Source organism: Chelmon rostratus, chromosome 6 (genome assembly GCF_017976325.1).
Source record: "Chelmon rostratus isolate fCheRos1 chromosome 6, fCheRos1.pri, whole genome shotgun sequence".
In the NCBI taxonomy this organism is placed as follows: Eukaryota; Metazoa; Chordata; class Actinopteri; order Chaetodontiformes; family Chaetodontidae; genus Chelmon; species Chelmon rostratus.
The window spans coordinates 2,314,419-2,340,000 of record NC_055663.1 but is presented as its reverse complement, the minus strand read 5'-3'; the positions used below and the strand labels follow the sequence as shown (position 1 = coordinate 2,340,000).

General features: G+C 42.9%; 1 protein-coding gene across 1 annotated transcript in view; it reads left to right on the top strand.

Annotated features, from left to right (window-relative positions):
* Nucleotides 1-24,587, top strand: part of znf423 (zinc finger protein 423) — a 160,323-nt gene extending 135,736 nt beyond the window's left edge. Inside the window, exons 19-21 of the mRNA XM_041938722.1 lie at nucleotides 9,928-10,059; nucleotides 12,111-12,226; nucleotides 23,684-24,587. Coding sequence (XP_041794656.1) covers nucleotides 9,928-10,059; nucleotides 12,111-12,226; nucleotides 23,684-23,713 — 278 coding nt within the window. The 3' untranslated portion in view covers nucleotides 23,714-24,587. The remainder of the gene's footprint in view (nucleotides 1-9,927; nucleotides 10,060-12,110; nucleotides 12,227-23,683) is intronic.
* Nucleotides 24,588-25,582: the final 995 nt, after the last annotated feature.

Here is a 25,582-nt window from a genome sequence, read left to right as displayed (position 1 = left end):
TGGAAAATCCAAACACACACACACACACACACACACACACACACACACACATACAGGCTCCTTCCAAGACACACATGCACTTGTGGCCACACAAATATGCTCAATTTGTGCTTCCTTTCATTATAGACACACACACAAAAACTAGTTACCACCATATGCTGCCCATGTCTGCCAATCTGTGTGTGTATTTGTACAGCTATCTCTGTGAGAACCAATTTGAGTTTTAGACCTTGGAAGTGAGGACATTTTTGAAAAGTCCTCACTTTTGGAGAGACCTTCAAAGGGCTGTTTGAAGGTTAAGACTTGATTTTAAGGGTTAAGTTAGAAAAGGGTTTAGGTTAGGGCAAGGAATGGGGTTAGACATTTAATTGCGGTGGTTATGGTTAGAGTAAAGGGCTAGGGAATGCATTATGTCAATGAGTGTCCTCAAAGATAAATACAAACGTGTGTGTGTGGCTGTGTGTGTAAGGGGTGGGCGATAAACTGGTTTCGATTTAGCATATAAAAAATGAACATGCTTTACTGGCTGGAATAACATGCAGGTGGAGGGCTACACACGTACTCATAGAACTGGAGTTACATCCGCTAGCTACTATTTCCCTCACTATACCGCTGACTCCAGTAACACGACGATGTGGAAGCTAACATTAGAAGCAACGCACATCAGTTTTTCATTTGTTGGCTACAAGAGCCAACACAAAAGTCTTCATCTTTCAAAGTATCTCATTTATTTTTGTAATAAATACAACTAAAAACTAAAAAACTAAAACTATTTTTTTTGCCCACTATTGCTGATTGTGTGTGTGTGTGTGTGTGTGTTTGTGAGAGAGGTAGAGAGAGTGAGAGAGAGAGAGTTTTTCACTGAAAATATTTATTTCAGGCAGGATAATGGCAGATGTATAAATGAGGAGTAGCCTGAACTAAAGGAGTAGAATATGCAAGGGATGTTTTTCCTGAGTTGGATGTTTCTATCATGAACCGTCTTGAAGGGTTGAAGGATGGATGAAAGTCATTGATGAAAGTTATTATACCATGCATTCAGAAATCATTCTTTTGAAATTTATTGTCTGTCATCAATTCTTTCTTCTCCTCTCAGACCAGTACAGTGAAGTTGGTTATACCTGCGTCTACAGTCAGCTTGAACGTGTTTTGGACACGACTTTGCTTTGGTGAGCAGTTTGTTCACCGAGAGTGCAATAACAATTTGTCATTTGAGTTTCAGCAACATTTATCTAACCAATTACCATTCTTATATGACACAAAGAGAAGGAATACTAGAGACCAAGAAGCAAAAGGGAAACAGAAACTTTGTTTGGCACTTAGTTTACTTGTTTTTAATTCTGTGGATGAGGAGAGATGGAATTAAAGTTGCAGACTGAATTGTATATAAATGGTGTTGACCACATTTTGACCTATGACAGCAGACTAAAACAAATGTGTCAAAAGCAGTTGTTTCAGGTTGTTACATATGAGAAGAGCAGGCTGTGTCATTTGAGATTTCTTTTGTTTGGAAGGGAGATAGCTCTGCCTCCCATCTTCGTTTAGTAAAATGTACAAATCAACACAGTAGATAAGGCATAAACAAATGATGAAAATATTAACAATGACTTCACAGAGAGAGTGATGGAAACAGGATGGGAAACTGGAAGATGAGGGGAGGGAGGGAGAGTGTGTGTGGGTGTTGGGTACTCATGGGACCTTAGCACTGCAGCATTATTTCTGTGTGTGTGTATGAGAGAGAGTGAGAGGGTGAGTAAAGGTGGGGGCACTCTTGGGACCCCTCCAGCACTGCAGCAGGTTGTGTGTGTATATATTCTCCAGCCCCCACACTACCAATGGGTCAAGCTCACTCCCCCCCACATCAACACCCCCTCCGACCGCCCCCCATGGTTGCCATGGAAACACACCTTGAGTGAGGCAGAGAGGTGCATACTCCTCCGTCCGTCCACTGCTGTCTTCTTTGCTGCTCTCTTTCTTTTTCCCAACATCGTTGTTGCTCTCCCTCCATCCATCTCTCCGTCCCTCTCTCCATCCCTCTCTATAGTCCTCGTTCCCCCTTCTCTCTCTCTCTCTCTCTCTCTCTCTCTCTCTCTCTCTCTCTCTCCCTCTCTCCCTCTCTCTCTCTCTCTCTCTCTCTCTCTCTCTCTCTCTCTCTTTCTCTCTCGCTGCCTCTCCCTTGCTGTCCTTGCCATCAATCGCCTGGCTTGGTTTACAGCTTCCACACGGCAAGGGATGAACACACACACAAACACACTTTCGACTCCTCATTCACACACACACCCACACACACAGCCTCACTTAGTTCGGGATAGAGGGGGTTGAGAGGTAAAGGCAGTAATGGAGGGTAGATACCCGAGGGATCCCCAGAAGCCCATACACAGAGAGGGGCGGGGGTTGGTACATGTGGGGCCAGGCACCCAAAGGAGTATCCAAGCCAAGACTAAGAAAGGGTTAAGAGCTGTGTGTGTGCTATGTATGTGTGTGTGTGTGTGTGTGTGTGCATGCATGTGCAAGTGCATGTGTGGAAGCACCTTAGGGATCTGTCCCCCCAACACAAACCAGGGAGCTCATTCATTGTGCTGCATGTTGCAGGGGTCTGTGTTGATGCCAGCATGATTGTGTCTAGTGTGTGTTTGTGTGTGCGTGCGTGCGTGCGTGCCACCTGGTCCCTCTCCTCTGGTCAATTAGCAGAGAGAGAGGGGAGGGCAATGCGAGAGAATGAGGCTGAGGGAGAGCATGAGCAATGAGGGTGTGTGTGTGTGTGTGTGTGTGTGTGTGTGTGTGTGTGTGTAAAGCAGTGTTGACAGTGGAATTGTAATGATGAGTCTGACTGCAGTATGGACTTTTCTCTATCAGTGTACCACTCCTCTCCTTCCTGCCCTCTGCCACACACATTACATCACATTCTGTCCTCAGATTGTTTCTCTCTCCTCTCTTACTATTTTATTTTCTCTCTTTCTCTCTCTGAGCTGAAGCCTCATCAGTAATTCTAGAGATGCGCAACAGCCACCCCCCAATTACCTGTGTGTGGGTGTGTCTGTGTGTGTGTGTGTGTGTGCATGCATGCATCTGTGCGTGCATGTGAGCATGTGTGTGTCTGTTTGTGTGTATGTGTGTGTGTGTAATTGTGCATGTGTGTGTGTGGTTTGTGTTTGGCTTCATCCATTGCTCAGTTAAGAAGGAACACAGCTTTGGAGTCGGGCCAAGGTCTCTCCCTCTCAGTCATTTTTAAAAGCTGTTTTTCTCTATGTTGCTCTCTGTCTCTGCCTGCCTCCCTCTCTGATATTTTATCTGAATGGTATTACTTGTTTCTCTGCTGCCCACTGTGAAAATAATAACACTACATGAAATGTTCATGTTGACAATGCAGTCAGGACCCGGACAATGGTGAACACTTTGAAGTTGAGTGCTCTTCTTTTGTAAGAGTACATTAACTCTATGCAGAAATGCCATGGTCAGGTTTTATAGACCCTGTGGAGAAAATCAAGAAAAATGTTATAACTAGTGCCCTGATTACAACAGGAGTTGGCATAGCAACCAATCAAGAACAGCCAGCTGTGCATTTTGGGAATTGTCAGCACAGCTGGAACTCGCCTTTGACTAATCTGACTCGTAATCTTAAAATGCTCATTGTGTAATTTGTGTTTAGTCGTATGGAAAGCTTGTATTATATTTTTATTTTGTAATTAGAGGGAGAGTAAGACTTAACATAACATACGTTTTTACAAAGCATGCATGCTGCTTATCCAAATGAAGGACCAGGATACAATTTAAAGCAGTCCTCCATTAAGGCATTAAATAATACAATAATATCTACGCTTACCGTGATGTGTATTTAAAAGCAGGAAAGGTTTCCTGTGGTGTGGTAGCAAACTTGTAACCTTCATTCTTTCTCTCTCTCTATCCTGTCATCCCTTTCTCCCCTGTGTTCTCTGTCCCAGCATAAGCCTCAGAGGGGTGTGTGTGTGTGTGTGTGTGTGTGTGTGTGGTGGGGGGTGTGGGGGTGTGTGTGTGTGCATGCATGCGTGCGCTGGTGGATCAAATGCACTCTGTGAGACAAAGCGTAACGGCAGGATGCTCTACGACTCTGTCATCTCACTATGGGTCACATACACACACACACAGACTGGGTCTCTTAGGGGGACAGCATACAGAGACTGCGGTCCCCACGTACACTGATCAAAACAACGTATTTGTCAGAAAAGAGAACTCTTTCATGGGACGGACACACACATACAGACACACGCACGCACACACCCACACACTCTCACACACATACACACAGAGGCATTGAAGGCCTCTCTCCATGCCCTTGTTCCGGACAGCCCAATTATCTCTCTGCACCTCACTTTTTTCCCTTCAATTCTCTCTCTCTTTCTGCCTGTAGTCTCTATAATTTCATCTTTTCTCATCTGTACCCACTTGTTTCACTTGCCCTACAATTGATTGATTGAAGTTTCTTTTGAAAAGCTGATGGCTTCAAGAAGCTAATTTTTATTTGTGCTGATTAAATGTTAAGCTGTGTATCCAAATGATTGAGAGAAAATCAACAAAATTCTCATAATTGATAAATTGTTCAAAACATTTGCTCTAACTTGTGAATTGTGTGGATATGTTGCTTGATTTTGCAACTTCACTATTTTTGAGTTAAAATAGGCAATGGGCTTGGTCAACAGGAAACTGTGATGGCATCTATTTTCTGACATTTTATAGGCCAAATGACTAATTGAATAATGACAATCACTAGTTGTAGCCCTAGTTGAGATGGCGTGCCAATAAAAACTGTGTTTTTGGTACATTCCCTCAAATATGTTTTTATGTGGATAATTTGCATATGAAGAAAGTATGATTAAAGCGTAACATCATACAATGATTAAGATATTGGAATTATGTGCATCGTTAGAGTTGTGTTATGTGCCACAGTTCTCTTTCATAGCAGTTGTTTCATGCCCCCCATAAGCCTGTTGACGACAGTGCTATTGGGTGCGAAGCTAAACCCAATCAATCTTCTATGGCTAGTTTTGGAGTAAGATAGCAATACTGTCACCCTGGAGAGCAGCAATATTCTCTGATATAAAAGTAGCAATATCTTCACTAATAAAGGTAACACTAGCAATACCAGCAGGTAGAAATACCTCATAAGAGGTGGTGTTAATGATACCGTTCAGCAGGTACCAATGTCTCTAGGAAAAGTACCACTACTTTTCTCTATATTCCTATATTGACCCCTATTCTCGTCTAGTAGCAGCACAAGCTGATCAACATATTCACAGGCCTGCTAGCATCGTTTGCCTACAAGCAAACCATGGCTATGGCTAATAATCCTAGTGAAGTCAGGTAAAGCTTTGTCCCTGGCCTCACCGCCTGTGTGACATGTCTGGGATTATCCTATGCTCAGGCTGGCCTAACCTTCACTGACGATGGCTTGGCCACTGTACCCAGACTGAGCTGGGTGGAGGCAGACCCCCAGCTCCTTCCCATCACAAGAGACAGTTGAGGGATGTAAGGGGCCTTGCTGCTACTCATGCCATCCTGGAAGGAGAGGCAGATGATGATACGGGAGAGTTGCATGTTTGCAAGGTTGCAAAGCCTGATAAAAGCTGAGGAAGGTAGCCTTTATTGTCATCTCCACTGGGTCTTGACATGCAAGGCTTGCATACAGCTGCAGCACTGAGTATCCCATGGTTCGCTGTCTAAGGGGAGGCTGTGAAATCTCGGTTTGATAGCAAGACACTCTCAAACGTGAAAAAGACAAGGGAGCAAGTGTTGCCTATCTTCCCAGAACTACTTGATGAGATAGCAGTGGCATGGTAGGAGAGACCATACAGCCAGAAACACCCCATCATGGGAAACTCCACGTTGAATTGCAAGGGGATGGAGTCCCAGGGTGTCCACGAGATGGCACGGGTAGAGCTACTGGTAGTAATCCACCCTCACATGAAGACCTTCATGTCTTCCTCGGCTCCATCTCTCCCCTCCAAGCAGAAGTCTTCCAGTCTAGCCTCATTGGTAGTGCTACAAGACAGCCCCTCTGTCAGTAAGAGCCCTCAACTACTCTTCTATTCTCATGGCTCATCAGACTGAGTTGGCAGAATGCATGACTTCTACACCCAATTTGTGGGAAGCAATCTTTGTTACAATAGACCACGTCTTTCATCTCCACAAAGTGGCCATACAAGCTACACTGAGTGCCATGGGCCTAATGGTTCCTCAGAGTCTCTCAGGGCCTCTTAGTTGCAACTGTGACCTCCATGCAGAAGAGATGTGAGGAGAAAAAGATAGATGATGATGCACTGAAGCTTTACCTGTGAAGGAGGGCTCCCTCTGCGGCATGCCAGGCTGTCTCTCACCTGGATCCGGTTTATAGGACCACCAAAAAGAAATAATCAACTGTCATGCTCAGGGCAAGTCTGCCAACATTCTGTTGGAGGAAATTTCCACCTTCGCGAAAGGAGCCATAAGTCACTTTCTGTTTAAGGTATTTCCTAGTCCCAGAATAGAGGGGCAGGCAAATGAGAGCCACTCTGGGTCTTTGTATTTTTTGTAACTTTCTATTCAGACAAGACCTGGGGATTTTGAAAGGGTGACCAGCTCTTTGTGTCTTGGGCAAAGCCACACATGGGAAAGCGTTTAAACAGTGCCTCTCTCCCTGGATTGTAAGGCTATTGTCATTGCTTATACTAGCAACGGTATCCAGTCTTTGCTGGCCTGCATGCACATTCCTAGTGACCTCATGCACACTCTTTAAGGGAGTTTCTATTCAGGTGGTGTGTGCAGCGGCTTGCTGGGCCTCACCCCACATGTTTGCTAGATTTGATAGGTTTGAGGTCATCGTACCAACTCTGGCACAGTCGGTCCTTGGCAGGGGCTCTTCTCAGAACAGGGCTCCTTCCTTGTGAAGTACCAATGGAGACATTTGTCTTCTTTACAGGCATGTCTGGCAATCCAGGAGTCAGTCATTTTTCCATAGTGAGACACAAAACTGATGCTATGAAAGAGAAGTTAAAGTCATTGATATAACACTGCTCCTTTAATTAGCTTGAGTGAGGCATCTCACCAGACCACCCTCCTTGCTATGGAAGCAAGGGTGCGGTGAGCTTGTTTCGAAAAAGATAGCTGACACTATGTCACTCTTATATATAGGAGGGCCTCATCCCCTCCTGACATAGGCTTAGCTAGTGCCAGCTCATGCAAGAGCCCTTCCCCGTAGTTAAACACTTTTTCATGTTTATCAAAGAACCAGGGTTAAATCCATAACCTTGAGTTTTACTACAATTAATAGGAGCCAGTCAAACCACATTTCTGTACTTGCAGTTAACTGGCATGTGTACAGCTGGAGATTTTTGTTTTTGGATTTGCAACTTGAATACCTGCAGTAACTTTATCACATACAGTCTGTATCTGACAAGTGAGGATGTCTAAAATAGTGAACTGTGGGTAATGGGTATGTCATTGTGTTCATAGCCAAAGTTTGACCACTTTTTCTGATACTGGCAGCATAGGACAGTGCAAGCCAACTTCTGAAGAGAGCATTGCTCCTACTGAGGGCAAGAGCTTTTAAGGTGCCATCTACAGAGACCCCCAACACAAACATATACACACTGAGATCGCCGAAGCGTAGGCATTATTTATTCTCTCTATTTGTGCCTTTGGTATTGTTGTATCTCTTTCTCTCCGGTCTGTCTTTTGCTTCAGTTCAGTTGAAAAAACAATTTTCTCTTTTGAAGAAATCCATTGTTAAATATAAGTATACTTTTACTAAGACAATGAATACTTACATGATAATTAAAATATGAATTATGACAATTGATTAAACTGGTAGTGCTGTACACTCCTCTGTCTCTCTCTCCCTCTTTCTCTCTGTGTGTCTCGCTCCATGTGACACTGTCCTGCTGTTTCAATCTCCTAGCAAATGATAATGAACCTCTATCTATCTCAGTATGTCTCGGACACACTGGCGCCCCACACAACCTAGCAGCCTTTGAGGTTTGTGTGTGTGTCTGTGTGTGTGAACAGGGGGATATTTGGGGACCAGGCCCATGGAGCATACTATCTCATCCATGTAAGCGTATGTGGCACCCACCACGCTCAAACACATGCACACACACACACACACACACACACACACACGCAGTCACACACATACTCCCCCACAGCTATTGAGATGGGATTAGGGCACCCTCGTGTCGGCCTTTGAGGCAAAGAGAGATAGGAATCTTTGCGTGTGTGTGTGTGTGTGTGTGTGTTTGTGTATCAGTCAGTACGGGTGTCATGGATGTATGATTGAAGACATTATTACCCCCACGATCCCCTACAGCTCTGCTGCTAAAGTTTTGCAGAGTGTTTGAACGTGTGTGTGTGTGTGTGCGTGTGCAAATACACACTTATAGGAAATAGAAAAGACACAGACTGTGTGCATCTCTCAGAGTTTGGTGTGTGTGTGCATGTTTTATGTGTTAGTGTTGTGTGTTGTGTGTGTGTGTGTGTGTGTGTGTGTGTGTGCGTGCACAACTCCACAAGGGGTTACAGATTGGCCCACAGAAGCCACCATCTGATCTCTCTGGGCTGTACACTCCTATGGTGTGCATGTGTGTGTTTGGTCCCACATATCGTGCGTGTGTGTGCGTGTGTGCGTGTGTGTGTGTGTGTGTGTGTGTGTGTGTGTGTGTGTGTGTGTGTGTGTGTGTCAGGGGGGCATTGGTCCTGGACGGTACAATGGTGATAAGGATAACAGGCGGGATGCCTGATTGTCAAGGGGTGAGTGTGTGTTTGTGTGTGTGTTTATGACTGACACCTTTCTTATGGCCTTTCACCGTGGGTGCTGTGATGTCACTCACACCTTCTTGACAAACACAATCAAGCACACATAAAAACTGGTATAGTTCCAAGTAAGAAAAAGGAAGAAGGATGAAGGCTATGTTGTGGAAAGTCTCTTGTCAGAGAGAGTCTCTCAAACTTGATGTGAAGCATCATTTTAGCTGCTGTGTACATCATCAGTCCATACAAATTGATCAGAGAAGGGCCCTGCAAAAAGTTCTCCATTACTATGATGTGGCATCAATTTAGTCTCAATACGAGAAATTGATTATAGGTGTATTGACATAAAACATTCACAAAAGGTGTTCTATCATCTATGACAAAGTGTGATAGGTAGAGGAGGCTTGGTAGTAAAGAGACAATCACAGACTGAAAAAGGGGATAAGTGTAGTGTACTGTATGTAAGAGAGGTAACGAGGGGTGAGAGGCTTGAATTGGAGCCCACACAAATTATTCAGCAAGTGATGACCCAAGAGGGACGATAAGGGGACATGGAGGGAGAAAAGGGCAATGTGAGGGATGGATGAGTGGCTACAGTAGTGGGGGAGGGTGGACGACAGAGGGAGAGAAGGAAGGATGGCTATTGGAAGGGCAGATCATCCACAGCCTGGGTGGGGAGGACAGGCTATTGCCAGTTGGGACAGACATGGCACTGGGTGTACATGCAGCAGGGGAGAGGAAGAGAGTGTATGATACAGCCTATATCATAACATCTGTGTTAATAACCTAACTTAGCTGAACCTTCAAATCGTAGTTTTTCAAATTAAATGAAAATATTTTCCAGTTGAGTGCAATGAGTTCATTTGTTTGCAATTCAATTCAGCTTTTTAGCGTTTCTACAACTTTGCTATTATATAATGTCTAAAACAAGTGGTATTGCTGACTTTATTCTTTTGGCAGTACAGTTTGGTTAAATTTCAGTTTTATCTGTATTGTTTTTCTGACACATCAGTATATTATATGCCAGTGTCTGACTGTCTGTGACAGTTTCTGTATGTACACAAGACATCTGTCATGCGTGTTGTATTAATATTCTAAATGATGTCGTCCGTTCCTGTTTTCGTGTTGGTTAATCCAGCCTACATATGCGTGTCTGTCTCCTATTTGCAGAGGAGGGCATCAATCATGAGTGCAAGCTGTGTAACCAGATGTTTGATTCACCTGCCAAGCTGCTTTGCCACCTGATAGAGCACAGCTTTGAAGGCATGGGTGGTACCTTCAAGTGTCCCGTCTGCTTCACAGGTGAGAGATAGAGACACACACACGCACACAAAGACACATTCACCTTCAAGGACAGTAGCACAGACAACTCCTACTCACTTATATCCGATCTGCCTTGCATTTAAAATGGATACAGAAACATGAAGACACATACTGTAAGATCATGCACAAACTACACTGCAGGTACATTGAACTGGCCTGAATAATCATATACAAACTCTAGTATACTATAAAAACCAGTAACAAAAAGGAAATAAGGGATTTTGCCATTAGCGCTGTATATCACCAATTAAATATATTCTACTATAGACAAGCTCACACTGATAACAAATGAATACTGTCAAGATGTTTTGCATTGTGTCTTCATTGCTCTGTAGTCTATTATTTGTTCTATTTATAAATTAATTTTAAACCAGAAGTGTTAATACCATGCCAACCTGGATTTTATGATCAGTATTTAAAGCAGCAGACTGAAACAAAAAATTATGATGTGTCTACCACACATTGTCTAAGCAGCAAGCTGGTTACATCATATCATGTATTTTGGTAAAAATACAAGATGAGGTTAATATTGTAGCTGGGAGCAGGTCTGCACTTAAATCTTCCCTGGCATCAGCTCCAGTACATGTTGTGGCTCAGAGTGACTGTCTCTGGGTTACCAGCATCATGATACATAGAGTAAATGTGCTGTATTGGCTGTAAAGTTTTTGGTTTCGGGTAAACAGTAAAATCACATTAGGAATATTTGTTGTTTAACATTTCAACTGTGGGAGTAGTATTCCAGCAGGGTGCTGCTGCTAAAGAAGGCTCGACAAAACTTGCAACCTGCAATAACACCTCCAGACAGGACAAATATGAAGTACCTAAAGTATCCAAATTAGGCCTGTGGTGTTCAGAGTTTCATTCAACACCTACAATATTTTACCAGAAACTAAGCGTGTACCTTCACATCTCTTGACTCTCTCTCCCCATACATTCATACTCTCTCTCTCTCTCCGTCTCTCGCTGCCCTCCCTCTCACTCTCCTTGTCACTTCATCACTCTCTTTCCCTCCCTCAGTTGTTGAGTTTGTCTTGTGTTGTGTGCCACCCCCCATCCACCCCCCACCCCCCAGGTACACAGCAAGGCTTTAAACTTTCACTCTATTCCTTGGTGGCGTATGAATTAGTAAGATGGGCACCACTCCTATGGGGAGGCTTAATAATTCAACACATACACACTTACAATGAAAACCAAAAGTTTCCTGAAACAAAGGGGAGCAAAAGAAAGAGAAAAAGTATATGAGACAACACTGGAATGGCAGTTAAAAAAAGAAGCGATAATTTATTGATAAATATCACAAGGTCTGCTGAGGATAGCACTTCCTGTTTTCCCTCATTATTTCTCCTGCTCTCCTCTGTCTTTTCTTTCTATCCCATACACCTCCTTTCCAGTCAGCCTTTAATCTACTTTGTGTGTGTGTGTGTGTGTGTGTGTTTGTTTATGGGGTTAGTTATACTGAAAACTCAAAGCTACATGTACTGTAGCCTTAGTCCTTTCCCAAAACCTTCAGTTCACTTCCAATGACAGACTCAGGATCAGTTTTCTCCAAAGCTTTGACTTAACCATTCAAAAACTGCAACAGCATTGCAAGTCATCTGACAAACATTATAGCAGATCCAATCTGAAACTGCTTTTTTTTTTAAAGCTAAGTTTTTGGTGGCATTTTTGCCTGTATTGGATAGGGACAATGAGGAGACAGACAGGAAATGAAGGAGAGAGAGGTGGGGCGTGACATCCAATAAAGGTCGCCGCTAGAATCAAACTAGTGATGGTCACGACTGTGCGGCCATGCGGCATGCGCTGTAACCTTTTGGCTACCAAAGTGTTCCAAACACTGCTGAAAATTATGTTGCCTTGAATTTGGCTCCATACTACTGGCCCCAGCAAATAGACATGCCCACAGCATGTACACAGCTTGACCTTATTTCCTTGAGTCTTTGGTCTTTCTTGAATTATCCTAAAAGCCTTCCATTGTGGTAAGCATTGGCTGATTGAGTGTGTAACCTGTGCTCTATTTGCGTCTTTCCCAGTGTTCGTGCAGGCCAACAAGCTCCAGCAGCACATTTTTGCTGTTCATGGCCAGGAAGACAAGATCTACGACTGTTCCCAGTGTCCGCAGAAGTTCTTCTTTCAGACAGAACTACAGGTAGGTCACCTTAATTCTGTGTTGACCTTGACCTGTCTGTCTGTCTGTGTGTCTGTCTGTGTGTCTGTCTGTCTGTGTACAGTTTTTGTCTGGCATTAATTATTGTGTGCAGGCGATGACCTGCTATCTCACACCCAGTAGTAGAGTAGGCCTGATTTCTTTCACACCGTCACTCTCTCAGCCATTACACCCCTGCCTCCCTGCTTTCTAGGTTTCAGTGCGCCCATCAATATACGGGCGGTACCTGCTTCCATCCTTCCAAGCTACTGTACATCATTTTACAGAATCCCTCTATTTGCTGTTCATCTCTGTATTTCCCCCTCCACTGTCTTTCCATTCCTCTGTCCCTCTCTTTCCATCTCGCCACATGAGGTCTGAGCAGGGTTCTGGCAAGCTTCATGTCATTAGTGTCCAGACACATTTGTGTGTCTGTATGCATGTGTGTGTATGAAAGAGAAGAGAGGATATAAGTCACCCAAGAGTAGGTCCTGGGCCAGCTGTGGCAGAGTCTGTGATGATGTAAACCTTCCTGTCCCATTCCTCTGCTTCTCTTCCTCACCTCTTGTAGCCCTTTGGCACCAGACTAGTGACCTGGAAAATCTGAAGGTCGAACATCAGCCCAGTTAAAACTGAAATCTACTGCAACTTTGCTCATGCTGTTGTCTGCGGCCTTGACCAGAGGTGATGTTAATCATGGCACAGTTGTTCTGGAAGATTGTGTGAAAGCCTGCAGTTTATTTGAATTCACTACAAAACCTCAAAGGAACATTCAGCAGCTAATGAGGAATGATACTTCTGGGCAACATGATTTATGTTGGTTCTTATAAATACAAATGTGTGTAATGAATTGCTTCCAGTTTTCGGCTCTGTTTTGAGGAGAATTTATTGACACTGACTGACACAGCACATAGTTAGAAGAGTGGGTGGTTTGCAGACTATTGGTAACAGATTTAGACCAAGAAAGTTAGAAAAAGACAGAAATCCTATTTTTTTCCCAGGCAGCAGGGTGACTGCTGGACCCTGTCAGTTAATGTTCGCACACAGGCACTACTCATACCTCACACATTCATTTATCTCAGCTTACACACACAGTGTATGCAACACAAAAACACCCCCGCTCCTCTTCCGCATACTACTCCATCCCAGAAAACACCTGACCAGGTCACAACTTCTTTATAGGTCGATGAACTGCTGATCAGATGATCAAACTTTGTCCTTCAGCAAATGAAAAAGTGATTCCCCTGTTGTCAGTACAAATACATTTATTTTCTTAATACTATTGACTGTGTCTCAATCTGCCTCATACCAAGCTGATGTGAGACATCAGTGGGATATCTGCTGGGGAGAGGTTGACTTGACACAACAACAGAAAGCTAATTTTTTCGTACGTACAGTAAACAGCTAAGTTTGGTCAGATCAGATATTCAGAGATATTGTTTTCATTCCAGCTAAGTTGAGCTCAGTTTTTTCCCTCGCTTTCACTCTTCCTCTTTGACTGCTGCACTGTGGGTATATCCATTTTGCTCACTCTTTGGTCATGGCCCAAGTGTGTGTGTATGTCCGTGTGTGTGTGTGTGTGTGTGTGTGTGTGTGTGTGTGTGTGTGTATGTGAAAACCTGCAGCCTGAGCCTGACCTGTGACAGCTCCATTGCCCCATGGGAGGGCTCTCTAAGTGGGCTAGACAGAAAGGCTGACTGGGGGAGATGGAGAGCTACAACCATGGAGGTTAATACCACTGCAAGATGCGTGCATGTGTTTGTGAGTGTGTCTGTGTGTGTGTCCGTGTGTGTGTGTATCTGCAGGAGAAAGTGGAATGGGGTAATTTTCGCGTGTTCTAATGAGGTGTGGATGGATGAAGAAGGCTGGTTGAGCAGTTAGAAAAGGCTTTGGCCTCTTTCAACCCCTCAGAGGGGCCATATGATGTCCAGCTCACTCTTTCCTTCGCTCCCTCACACAAACACACACCCAAGGGTCACTGCTGCATGGACACGTCACTGGATCATCCGCTCTCCCTGCTGATTGCATTCTTTCAGTTTCTCTTTCCATCTCTGTCTCTCCCTATGCACACAAAGCCCCTCACTTTCTTTTTACCACCCTCTTAATCACTTGCTTTCACCTCTCTAGCCATCTTTTACACATAGATACTGCATTTTTCACTTTCTCTCTTCCTCCCCTCCCTCTGTCTGCCTCCCTCTCTCTGCTTCCCCGTCTGTCCCTGAAGAACCAGCCCCTATGCATATTTCAGCCCCTCTCCTCTCTTCCTCTCTTCTGTGCCTCTCCCAAGTGCCACATAAATAGTGCAGACGTAAGCTGGTAAATAAGAGATGTTTTAGTGTGTGTGTGTGTGTGTGTGTGTGTGTGTGTGTGTGTGTGTGTGTAAATAAGAAATGCTGTGGCCTTGATCAGTGAGGTCCTTCTGGATCTCTCTCTGCCTTTACTTCCAGACCTCACATCCGACTTGTCTTATTCTCTGTTTTAATGTCTTTCTGTCTTTAGCAATTAGCATGACAGTAAAATCATTTTTGTGTTAATGCTTTTAAATCGCCAGGTTTTCCAAACCATTTACATTCATACGATATTTCAAGATGTGCAGTTTTATGGTCTTTAGAGGTGATTTTTCCATCTTGTAGAAGTATACCTAGTTTGAAATGGTTATCCAGCTCTGTCTCTTCCATGTTACATGTGACAGACTTCTTGGTTTTCACATTCATTTACGCCTCCAGGGGGTGCTATAATGCAGCTTCTGCTTGCAATGCTTCTTTGTATCCCTCGCAGCCTCCATCACCCTTGCACTCCTCCCCAGTCATCCCTTTTTTTTCTGTCTATGTGTCTGTTGTGCTACACAATTTCCTTTAACACCAGTAAATATTTAAACACAACTAGATGGGTGGATTGCTGGTCAGATGAAAAAATGGATGGATGTGGGGGTTGCTTTCATTTGTTTGTGCGTTGATTCCCTTCACCCAATCTTCCTTCTTTCCCTGTCTCCCAGCAGTGTTGAATATTTGAGAGTTGTGCATGCACACAGTCACAGAGATGAGCAGGGATCTTTTCCCTTATAGACACAATTAAAAGAACATATAGTTAAGAAACACAATGGATGGATGGATTGATGAAGGCATAGACTGGGAGATAGAAAACTGGGGAATGAACAAACAAACATACAGAGAGGAATGGAGAGACAGCCAGAAATGTACAGTATAGTGTATTGAGTTGAACTAAGAAGTATTTCATTTGACATTTTGACACAGTTAGACCACTGCACAACATCAGAGCTACTCTGTCAGCAGCATGTTATTAATTTGTCTGCAGTCAGTATGGACCACCTCTTCAGCATGTTGTCCATACCTGAAAACTGAAAGAAATATTTAAAGTGTTTCCCCCAGAGCTAAAGTAATGAATTAAATCTTTGTTTTGGCAGTTAATGCAGAGCAGAGAATAGCTTGGCAGACTGTTCAGTGCCTATGGTTGTGATCAGGGCAGGGTGTGTGTGTGTGTGTGTGTGCATTTGTGTGTGTGTATGTGTATGTGTAAGTGTATGTGTGTGTGAAACAAGCTGTGTTCACTAGTCTGTCTGTGAATAATGTTGTCTTTTCCTTTGTCTGAATATAAGAGAGTCACTGTCTCCCTCTAACTGAATTATGGAAAGGTGTGGATGTGGCTGAACTGGAAATAGGATTTATCTATGTGTGTGCGTGTGTGCGTGCGTGTTCATCATTGTCTGTGTGTAGCAGTCAGTTATGAGTGTTGTATGAAGTCATAGTGTACTCTCTAGTCCATGTATCCCATGGCTCTGTGTGTGTGTGTGTGTGTGTATGAATTTGATATGTAGATCCCTGTGGAGCACACTCAGCTGCCCCACCACTCACTGGGAGACTCTCTGTTATTAGAAAGGGGGCCTGGGACACACACATACATACACTTGCCTCCCTGAATCCCCGGACTGAAAGGTATTTGCAGCAGGGGAAAGAAAGAGGGAAACAAAAAAGATTTTTTTAAAAGAGAGAGAGAGAAGACAGTGAGACAGGCAGACAGAGGCTGTCAGTGAGCCAGCCTGACCTCACGCTCAGCAGTTCTGCTCTGTAAAAACAGACTTTTTGTTTTTTACACATTCTCATTAAACTGTTGTGCAAAATTAAAAACTACATTATAATAATCCCCTTGACTCCAAATATACTTATAGAGCAATTGTTTTATTCTTTTCTGTCTCAAAACAAGAGTGATTAAATCATCTTATAATGGAGCGACCGCTATGTGTTGTTAAAGCTATTGTTAGTTGTCTGTGATCAATATAAATATGTCTGTTCTGAGTCAGTTGATCTGAGTAAGAATGATTCTGTGAATACATACATGAATGTCAACACAGTGATAACTTCCACTTTGCAAAAAAAAAACCACTTAATACCTTTTATTAATTTCCTTCAAGATTTCACTTCATATTTTAGTCATTTGGTTTCAGCTGGCCGAGTCATATAACCACAATGTGCTAATTCTAGTTTTTATGGTGATCTTTGAAGGAGAATGACTGGGAGGAGTCTCAGTGAGCGAGAAGTAAAGCAACTTCCCAAACACAGGAATCGAACCTACCTGGGGACAGAAATTTAAAGGTGGACAATTAATTTTCCTTTTGGTCATTTATTTGAATTACCAACGCTCTGAACAGGGACATGTGTTTAAGTTAATTATAATATTTTGAAGAACTTGCTTTTTTGTATTATTTTGTGTGAATGCAAAACTGAAGAGTGAACTCCCATAGTTCTCAGAGAGTTGTTTTTTTCCTGTTACAGCCTAGATTGTCGATATTGGTGTATTACTATTCCATTAGCATCTAACCATTACATGATAACTAGTAGTTACAAAGGGACCAGGTAATCGTCTGGAAATATTATAACTATAGACATGCAAACCCCAGAGTGTTCATGCTTTGAGGAACTTGCCACAAGAAAAGATAAAAGATATAAAGATGTAAACAGAATTAGGGACAGATACAAAAGAATAATACAATGGTGCCAACATCTGGAGGGTTTCTAACAGCTTGGACCATGTTCCTGTTATTTTGTGTGTGTGTGTGTGTGTGCGTGTGCGTGTGCGTGCGCGTGCATGCTTGTGTGCATACATGACAGGTGAACAAAAGCAATGTGCCACAGAACAGGATAGGCTCTGCATGGCGAAGTATTCTTTCAGCCCTGCCGTAATATACTCATACAGATATGGGCACAGCACACACACACACACATCTCATCACATTTGTTTGGCTCTGTATAATAGTATAACAGGCCTATTTGTGTTGACTTTTCCTCTCACTTTTTCACTTGAATCAGTCTCTGACACTCTTGTTGGGTAAAGTTCATTCTGGCTGTGGGGCTCTGTTTCATTAGGACTCTGTATTTCATTGGAAGCAGTTCTGTGTTTTTGGGCTATTTAAAGGAGGTTTTCATACATTCTAAGTAACTGTAACATTTTTCAGCAGTACACAATAGACAGTATTTGTTACAGGCTTCATTATACCTATTAATTCAGTGGTTCCAACTTTTTTGGGCTTGTGACCCTTTAAAATGAAGTAATGTGTACATGCTAGCCATCATGAAAGGGTGCATATGTCTTGGACTGCAACTGTTTTTTTTTTATAGTAGAATTTGCTTCTCAATTCATCGATTCATCCTGTGTTTTATAAAACGTTAGAATGTAGTGAAAAATGTCGGACACAATTTTCCAGAGTCAAAGTGCATGCAAACTCAAAGATATTTAGTTTACTATCATACAAGACAAAGAGCAAATATTCACAATCAAGTTGGAACCAGAGAATTTTGGCCATGTTTGCAAATGATATGAACAGTTAATTGATGATAAAAAATTGATTAGTTGACTAATTGTTTCATCCTTACTTATGTTATTTATGTGTGTGTGTGTGTGTGTGTGTGTGTGTGTGAGTGAGATCATTTTTGGAACATACCCACATTTTTCTCTATAACGTTGTGACTTAAATGCATCTTGTGGACTTCAGGAATTATTGGTTATTTGTGCTAGAGGTGAGGTCACATCCTAATTTGTGTAACAGCTTTCAGCAGGGAGCCCTCATCTTCGCTGTGAATCTGGCGAAGATCTGTTCGTGTTTGCCTTTGACATTGTGTGTGTGTGTGTGTGTGTGTGCGTGTGCGTGTGTGTGCGTGTGCGTGCGTGCGTGTGTGTGCGCGAGTGTGTGTGTGTGTGTGTGTGGGTGTGTGTCTGCCCTTCATACTGTGAGTGTATTTTGGGTTGTGTTTACTGGTCCAAACCTGGCTGTTTGGGCCAGCAGCAACAGGCAAGAGGAAGTCCCCTGGGAGAAAGAAAGGGAGTGCTCCAAACAGGACATGGTCAAACGGGTCACCCTGGGTGGGGTGGCAAGTGAGAGAAGTGGGGGTCATCATGACTGAAAAGAGAGAAGAAGCCGCAAAATGAAGTTTTGGACAGATAATCTGAACGTGATGTATAGTTTGATTTACAAAAGAAAGAAGCAAGACAGAGGAATGATGGGGAGAGACAGGTACAAAGACAGACAGAGAAAAATGGAGGAGGAGTGGGAGGGACACAGAGAATACGTGTCGGCGGGATGTTAAGGGCAGGGGGTGCGTTTATTTTTGATCTGCTCCCGAGGCAGCATCCTGTCCTGGACGGGTGGGGCGAAAGACAAGCCACGAGCAGAGGAAGAGGGCTAAAACAGCCCATCTGCTAGTCCCAGACACACACACACACACACACACACACACACACACACACACACACACACACACACACACACAGAGACATAGACACACTCACTCTGTTGGAAGAGTCTCAACTCTGAGCTATAAATATACTGAACCCAAAGAAGACCACAAGGCGACTAAGGTGATTTTTCATTTGGTGTTAAAAACAGCAGTGGAGATGGGGCACACATGCGCGCGCAAACGCACGCACACACACACACACACACACACACAGAAGGCATTGTTCCAGCAGCAGTGTTTCCTCTTCCTGTGTCTATTAGAGACTTGGCACCTACTTTTCAAGGAGTAGTTGTTATCATTATAGATGATTGCAGAGTTTTTGTGTGTTTGTGAGTTCAAACTATATTGAGAGAAAATGATATTGTCACCCAACTGACTACTGCCCAAGAACAAGGTCATTGCCGTATGTGGCAGAGGAAAAGTCTGGTTGTTCTCATTCTGATTTTACTCTAATTACAAGATGAGTCTTTTTTTTTACCTCAGTTTTGGCCAGATGGCGCATGCAAACACGCATGCATGTTTCTGCTATACAGATGAAGCTGACCAGGCATAACAGTGATCATGTGGTTGCACATATGTACACATGCATATTAAAGGTGACAGTGGCCCTCATCCGCCCCCCTAAAACACAAGCCTCAGCATCGTCACCGCAGCGCAAAAGCACACGCAGACAGTTTGTGTATAATGCAGTGGATAGCAGAATGGAGCAGGACAAGGCAGATTAGATTTTCTCTTATCTCTATCTCTCAGTTTCCTCATACCCTTCTCCTTTGCCCATGAGACGGTGTGTGTGTGTCTGGCAGTTTTGTGCGTGGGTAATGCGACAGGGCCGTATTTCCCCTGGGCCCAGGGCTCTGCAGGCTTTAGCCTCACTCTCTCTAAGCAGTTTAGGAAAAACAATGACAGGCCTATGTATTGACTGGTCTAGTCTGGCCTGGCCTGGAAGATGGGTTGTTCTCACTACAGCACACCCACCCTCTGCTACGAAAAGAACAGTCGAAACATGGTGAAATCAAGTCCAAACCAGGGTTCATGTTCATATATATTTTTACAAGACAGCACAATCCATATTGACTACCTTGAGAAAAATACACAATAGAGAAAAACACACTTCCACAGTAGAGTACAGTAAAACACTAAAAGGGCTGCAGCGTCGTATTCAAGCTAAGCTGTATCCAGCCTGCTGTTACATTGTGTTCATACCGTAAATTATCACAGAGTGGTTGAGGCCGTTCTTCTTCAGCTGAAGAGAGAACCTGGCCTTTATTTGAAATGCCTTAATTTCGTCTTTCCTCTGGTTTACACATACATTACATAGTCTGATCATGTTTAAGTCAAAAGCCTTCCTCTTTTTATTTACTCTTTACATTTTTGCACACTTGCCTCATCTGTTTCAACATTTAAATATTACCAGAAGTTTGAGGGACCCTTCACTTTGCTGGAAGGCTTTTATTGAGACCACCTACAGGTGTGAAGTCATTAAAGGCTTTGTTTGAGAACTGGCCACACTCATCACAGGTTCCACAGTTAATGCTAAACTTGCTTCTTCTTCTCCTCATGTGATCTGCTGTTTCTGTAAAATGTATCAATTACTCTGCTGCAGAGCAAATGTCACACTGTAACACACACACACACACACAGTCATTCATCTGTCCATTGTACCCCCTCTCTCCCCTCTACTGTACTCTGGGCTATATCCAGCAGTCCAGCGAGCTCCTCCAGGGAGTGATTGCAGCCTCCCTCCCTCTATGCCTCACTTTCCTCCTCTGTCCTTTCTTCCCATCCCTCGTTCCATCTACAAATCAATATGGCAGCGGCAGGACCGAAAGAACCTGGGGGAAAATAATTACAAACACACACACTTTCTTTTCCCTGTCCTCTCTACTTCCTTTTCCTTCTTGCAATCCTTCCTACTGGGTCATTTTTACTTTCCTCTCCATTCTCATTCCTAATACTTCTGCCTCTATCTGACCTCATTGTTAGGGGTCTTATATGAAGCTTAATCACCAAAGCCAGACATGGCCGTACTCTTCTAGAACAACCCCCCACCCACCCACCCCTCAACTCTCCTGTCCTCTGTAACTTCATCTCATAAAGAGGGATGAGCCTGACCTCTTCTGGCAGTGAGTGGAAGTGCATCCAATTAGCCTGCTGATAGAGCCGAGAGGATCAGAGCCAGCAATGAAGCGAGAGGCAGCAGACAGAAAGAAAGAAAGAGAGAGGAGGTTTTCTATCATAATGGGGTCAGTGGCTCCCAATGAGATCTGCTTCCTCACTAGAAAGGCCTCCACACAAACACACACATATATAGAAACAGATTTCACTGTCCGAGTCGTTATTCACTTGCACATTTGACACCTTCTCCTGTCTGTGTCACTGAGTAAGTTAGTGAATGTGTGTAGCTGAGGAATGCATTATGTCAATGAAGGTCACAACTATAGAAGTACAAGTCTCTCTCTCTCTCTCTCTCTCTCTCTCTCTCTCTCTCTCTCTCTCTCTCGTGTGTGTGTAAGAGAGAGTGTATGCTGTATGACTGTGCATGTGTATGACATTGTCTATCACTTTTCTTGAGAGGTCAACCTGTCCAGGAAAGCCAAGGGTTAATTCTTACACACACTACAGAGGCCTCCACACACACACACACACACACACACACACTTGCACACAAGGGCTCAGTGAAACATGCACAGCAAGATAAGAGCCATAGAATGACAAATAAGTGTTTATCAACCCCAAACCATGCATAATCCTTCACATTTCTGTCCCCATCCACCCCTCCATTGCCTCTCTGTTCATCCCCATATCCCCGCCTTTTTTTTCTATCTCACATCCACTCTTCTTTTTTGTACTTTTTTTCCTTCTTGTCGTAGTGGGGCCTTTCTGTGTGAGAGAGCGATTAATCTGAGAAAGCTGCTTTTAGTGGTGGTGAAGGGTGGGGTGATGGGCGTTGATTGGGAAGATCTCAGTGGGAATTGTGTGTGTGTTGTCTGTGTCTGTGAGAGTATGTGTCTGTGAAGAAGTAGGGATGACAGGAAAGATTTCAGAAGAAATTTGTGTGTGTGTGTTTGAGAGAGAGAGAGAGGAGGAACATTTCACAAGGAGAAAGCTGTACAGTCTGGGGAAAATGAGAAGACACACACACACACACACACACACACACACACACACACACACACACACACACTTGCATGTACACACAAATTCCAAGAGAAATCTTTCCAATCATCTCCCCATCCTTCACACACACACACACACACACACACACACACACACACACTGTATCCCCCAGCTTTAGATGTGATGCTTGCTCAGTTCCAAACCAGCAAGTCCAGATTATCATGAGTTCAGTTCCCCATTGTAGCTGATATGAAACAGCCACAGAGGACTGATGGTGTGTGTGTGCCTGTCTGTGTGTGTGTCTGTGTGTCTGTGTGTATAGAACACATTTTAAACCAACAGAGTGAGGGCAATTCTGGAAAGTGAGGACATTTTGACCAGTCCTCACAACTTTCACAAAAGGGCTGTTTTAGGGTTCAGACATGGTTTTAAGGGTTAGGTCAGAATTAGGTGTAGATTAGGGTTAGGGTTGAGGTTAGGATCTTAGCTGTGATGGTTAAGGTTACGGTAAGATGTAAGGGAATGCATTATTATGTCAATGATGATCCTCATTGTGTGTGTGTGAGATCATGAAGCAAGCATGTACAAGCTTTTGTGTGTGTGTAACATTCCACAAACAGGCGTGTTAATTCTTATGTATGTGTGTGTAATACTATATATCCTTCAGCAAAAAACTGATTATTAGTTGCATGTGTGTGTGCAGTATACTTGTCCATTTTCGTGTGTGCCTACCTGCCATTTACGGAGACAAATCCGTCTCTGTTCCTCCACTCCAGTTTTTACCCAGAGATCACTGCATCAGTCTCCCTTTGTGCTGTCACTGCTGCTGTGAATTTTAATTTGGGAAAAAGGTGTTTTTTTGTATTGTGATTGTATATTGATGTGTAGCGCACTGATGCCTTTGGAGAGATGTGAGTGTAGGCGTCTCCGAGGTATGGAGACCGTCTCTGTAAAATATTAATCACAATATCAAAAGACACAAGGGTTTCACGGATCTGAATAAACAAATTGAGGCGCTGGATTCCCAAAGATAAGAAATAAAACAAAAAGAGAACAAATACGATATAATCTGTGACCAAAATTTGGTTCTGCCTTTATTGGATGACTGGTATGTTTTTGGGTGTGCCAGAATGTGCAAAAATGGAAGTACAGGTGTCTCCCATTGTCAGTGTTGTATGTCTAACATAAGCAATGCATCTATGTGTGTTAAAATGCATGGTAAATGTTCTAAGATATGTATCAGATGGGGTTTATACCATTAAAATATTTCCTTCCCATCTTTCAAAGGTTTTGTGTGAGCAACAACACCACAGTAATGTACCTACTAGTTTCTCGTCTGCTCGTCTTGTTTCGTCTTCATTTTTCCTCTCTATTCTCTTGTTCTGTGTTCTGTCTCTTCTCTCATCAGACTATGTATAAAGTGAGGAGGCTTTGCTGTCTGTACCGTGGGAGGCAGTTGTGTCTCTGTTCTCTTCTGGTCTTTTATTGGGTGGAGGTGCAAGTGGAAAGCACTATGCTCGCGTAGCCCATTATTTCTCTCATCATGTGTTCTCACTTCTTCTCTCTCTCTCTCCCTCTCCCTCTCTCCCTCCAGAACCACACACTGAGTCAGCACGCGCAGTGAGACGGAGGCCTGGCAGGATCTCTCGGCTCAGCCGGGGCCCCCGACCCGGAAACGGCAGGGGACTCCCATCTCCACATCACAGCCAATCAAAGTGTCATTTGCTACTCACATGTAAAAGTCTAACGATCGCGCCACTGGGCGCGGCTATTAGGAGCAGCGGGGGAAAGGAATATTAATGGGATATGCTATTAAATAAAGAAAGGAAAAGTGGGTGAGAGAAACGGTAAGAGCTAGATGAAGAAAAGAGAGGAGTGCAAAAAGGTATTGTACGTGCAGTATTTTTTATTGTCCATGTCCAACCCCCCAACCAGCTTCTTCCCCTTCCCCTTTCTCCTCCCTCCCATTGCTCACCAGGTCAGGCATTTTATTTTTTTTAACAAATAGAAAAAAAAAAAAAAAAAGCAAGAAAGCACCCATTGTTTTTGGATTTTTTAATAGATTGTAGGAAAGAGCTTCACTTTCTTGTCCCCTCAGTTGCTTACTGTATTTAACTTCATAGGTGCCAATTTCTTTGATTTTCTTTTTGCCATATGTGCTTATTTTGTTTGGTTTCATTTTTGTACCTTTCCTTTCTTGCCATAAGTAGGTACTTGTGCTGTGTTGTGACTGTTTGCCAGTTGTAATATTCCTGAGTTTTTTCCCCCCAACTCTCCTTTTTATGATTATTGTTATATATTTTTTTCCTTTTTGTAATTACTATGAAAAAAGACAAACAAAATAAAGTGCAGAAAACCATACATATGTTTCTTTTTTTTGGATTGGGTTTTCCAGTCTCTATGGGGCCTATAATGGTTATTGTAAAAATGAATATCATCAATTTCAATGCGTCTGGTCAATGACTGCTTTTTAAACGTGAATTAACCAGATTGCAATAATCTAGTACAGACAAAAAGATAAAACAAATAAATAAATGACAAAGAGTTTCTGTGTGTTTGCATTTGTTCAAAAGACATGAATCTGTGAGCTTGTATGCATACCCACTGATATGTCGTCGATCAGGAGCATCTCTAGTAGTCCACTGCAATACTCCTCAGAATTCTCATGAGGGTGATTCAGCTATATGTGTGGTCAAAATCAATTTTAAAAGACTCTAAAAGGCAAGGAAGGGATTTATATATATATATATATATATATATATATATATATATATATATATATATATATATATATATATATATATATTATTTTTTGTATTATTTTTTTTTTCTTTCACAAAAGACAAAATTGGATTCTGGCTATGCAGTTCCCAACATGGGTGTTAAGCCCCTCCAGTAGGGTCAGAAGATGACCACTGGTATAGGACAGGAGAAAAAACATATTTCTGCTACATTTATTTTTCTTAATTTAATATGCTAATTTTCTTCAGATTTCTATTTGCAAAGAAAAATCCATTCTTGAAAGACTTCATCTTCGTTCAGACATAAGACCTCCAACTAACTGACTCCTACCACCTAACCTGGCGGGAGCATGAATGTGTACTCTCTGGATATATTATCAAATTGGCACCTTCTTCTCTGATGCTTATCTTAATGTAATAAGAAGGTACATTCCAGCAAGGTGGAAGTCATTTTCTTCAGTCTATTTAGTGTTAATTTCAACACAATGTAAAACGTTCTGTATGTCTACCATATTATGTACCTGCAGCAATGCTACCCCAGCAAATAAGACCAACACAGGTCCATCCTGAAACAGGAGGTAGATTTCCTTTTCTATACAAAGGTAAGGCCATGCAATTGTCATATTTGAGGCACAATCACTGTAGAGATGACTAAATGAAACAGTGCCATGCCATTGCAAGGTATTTGGCAACAGGGACAAAGGTAACGTTGACCAATTCACACACTGCTGTATGAGAAATACAGGTAGCCT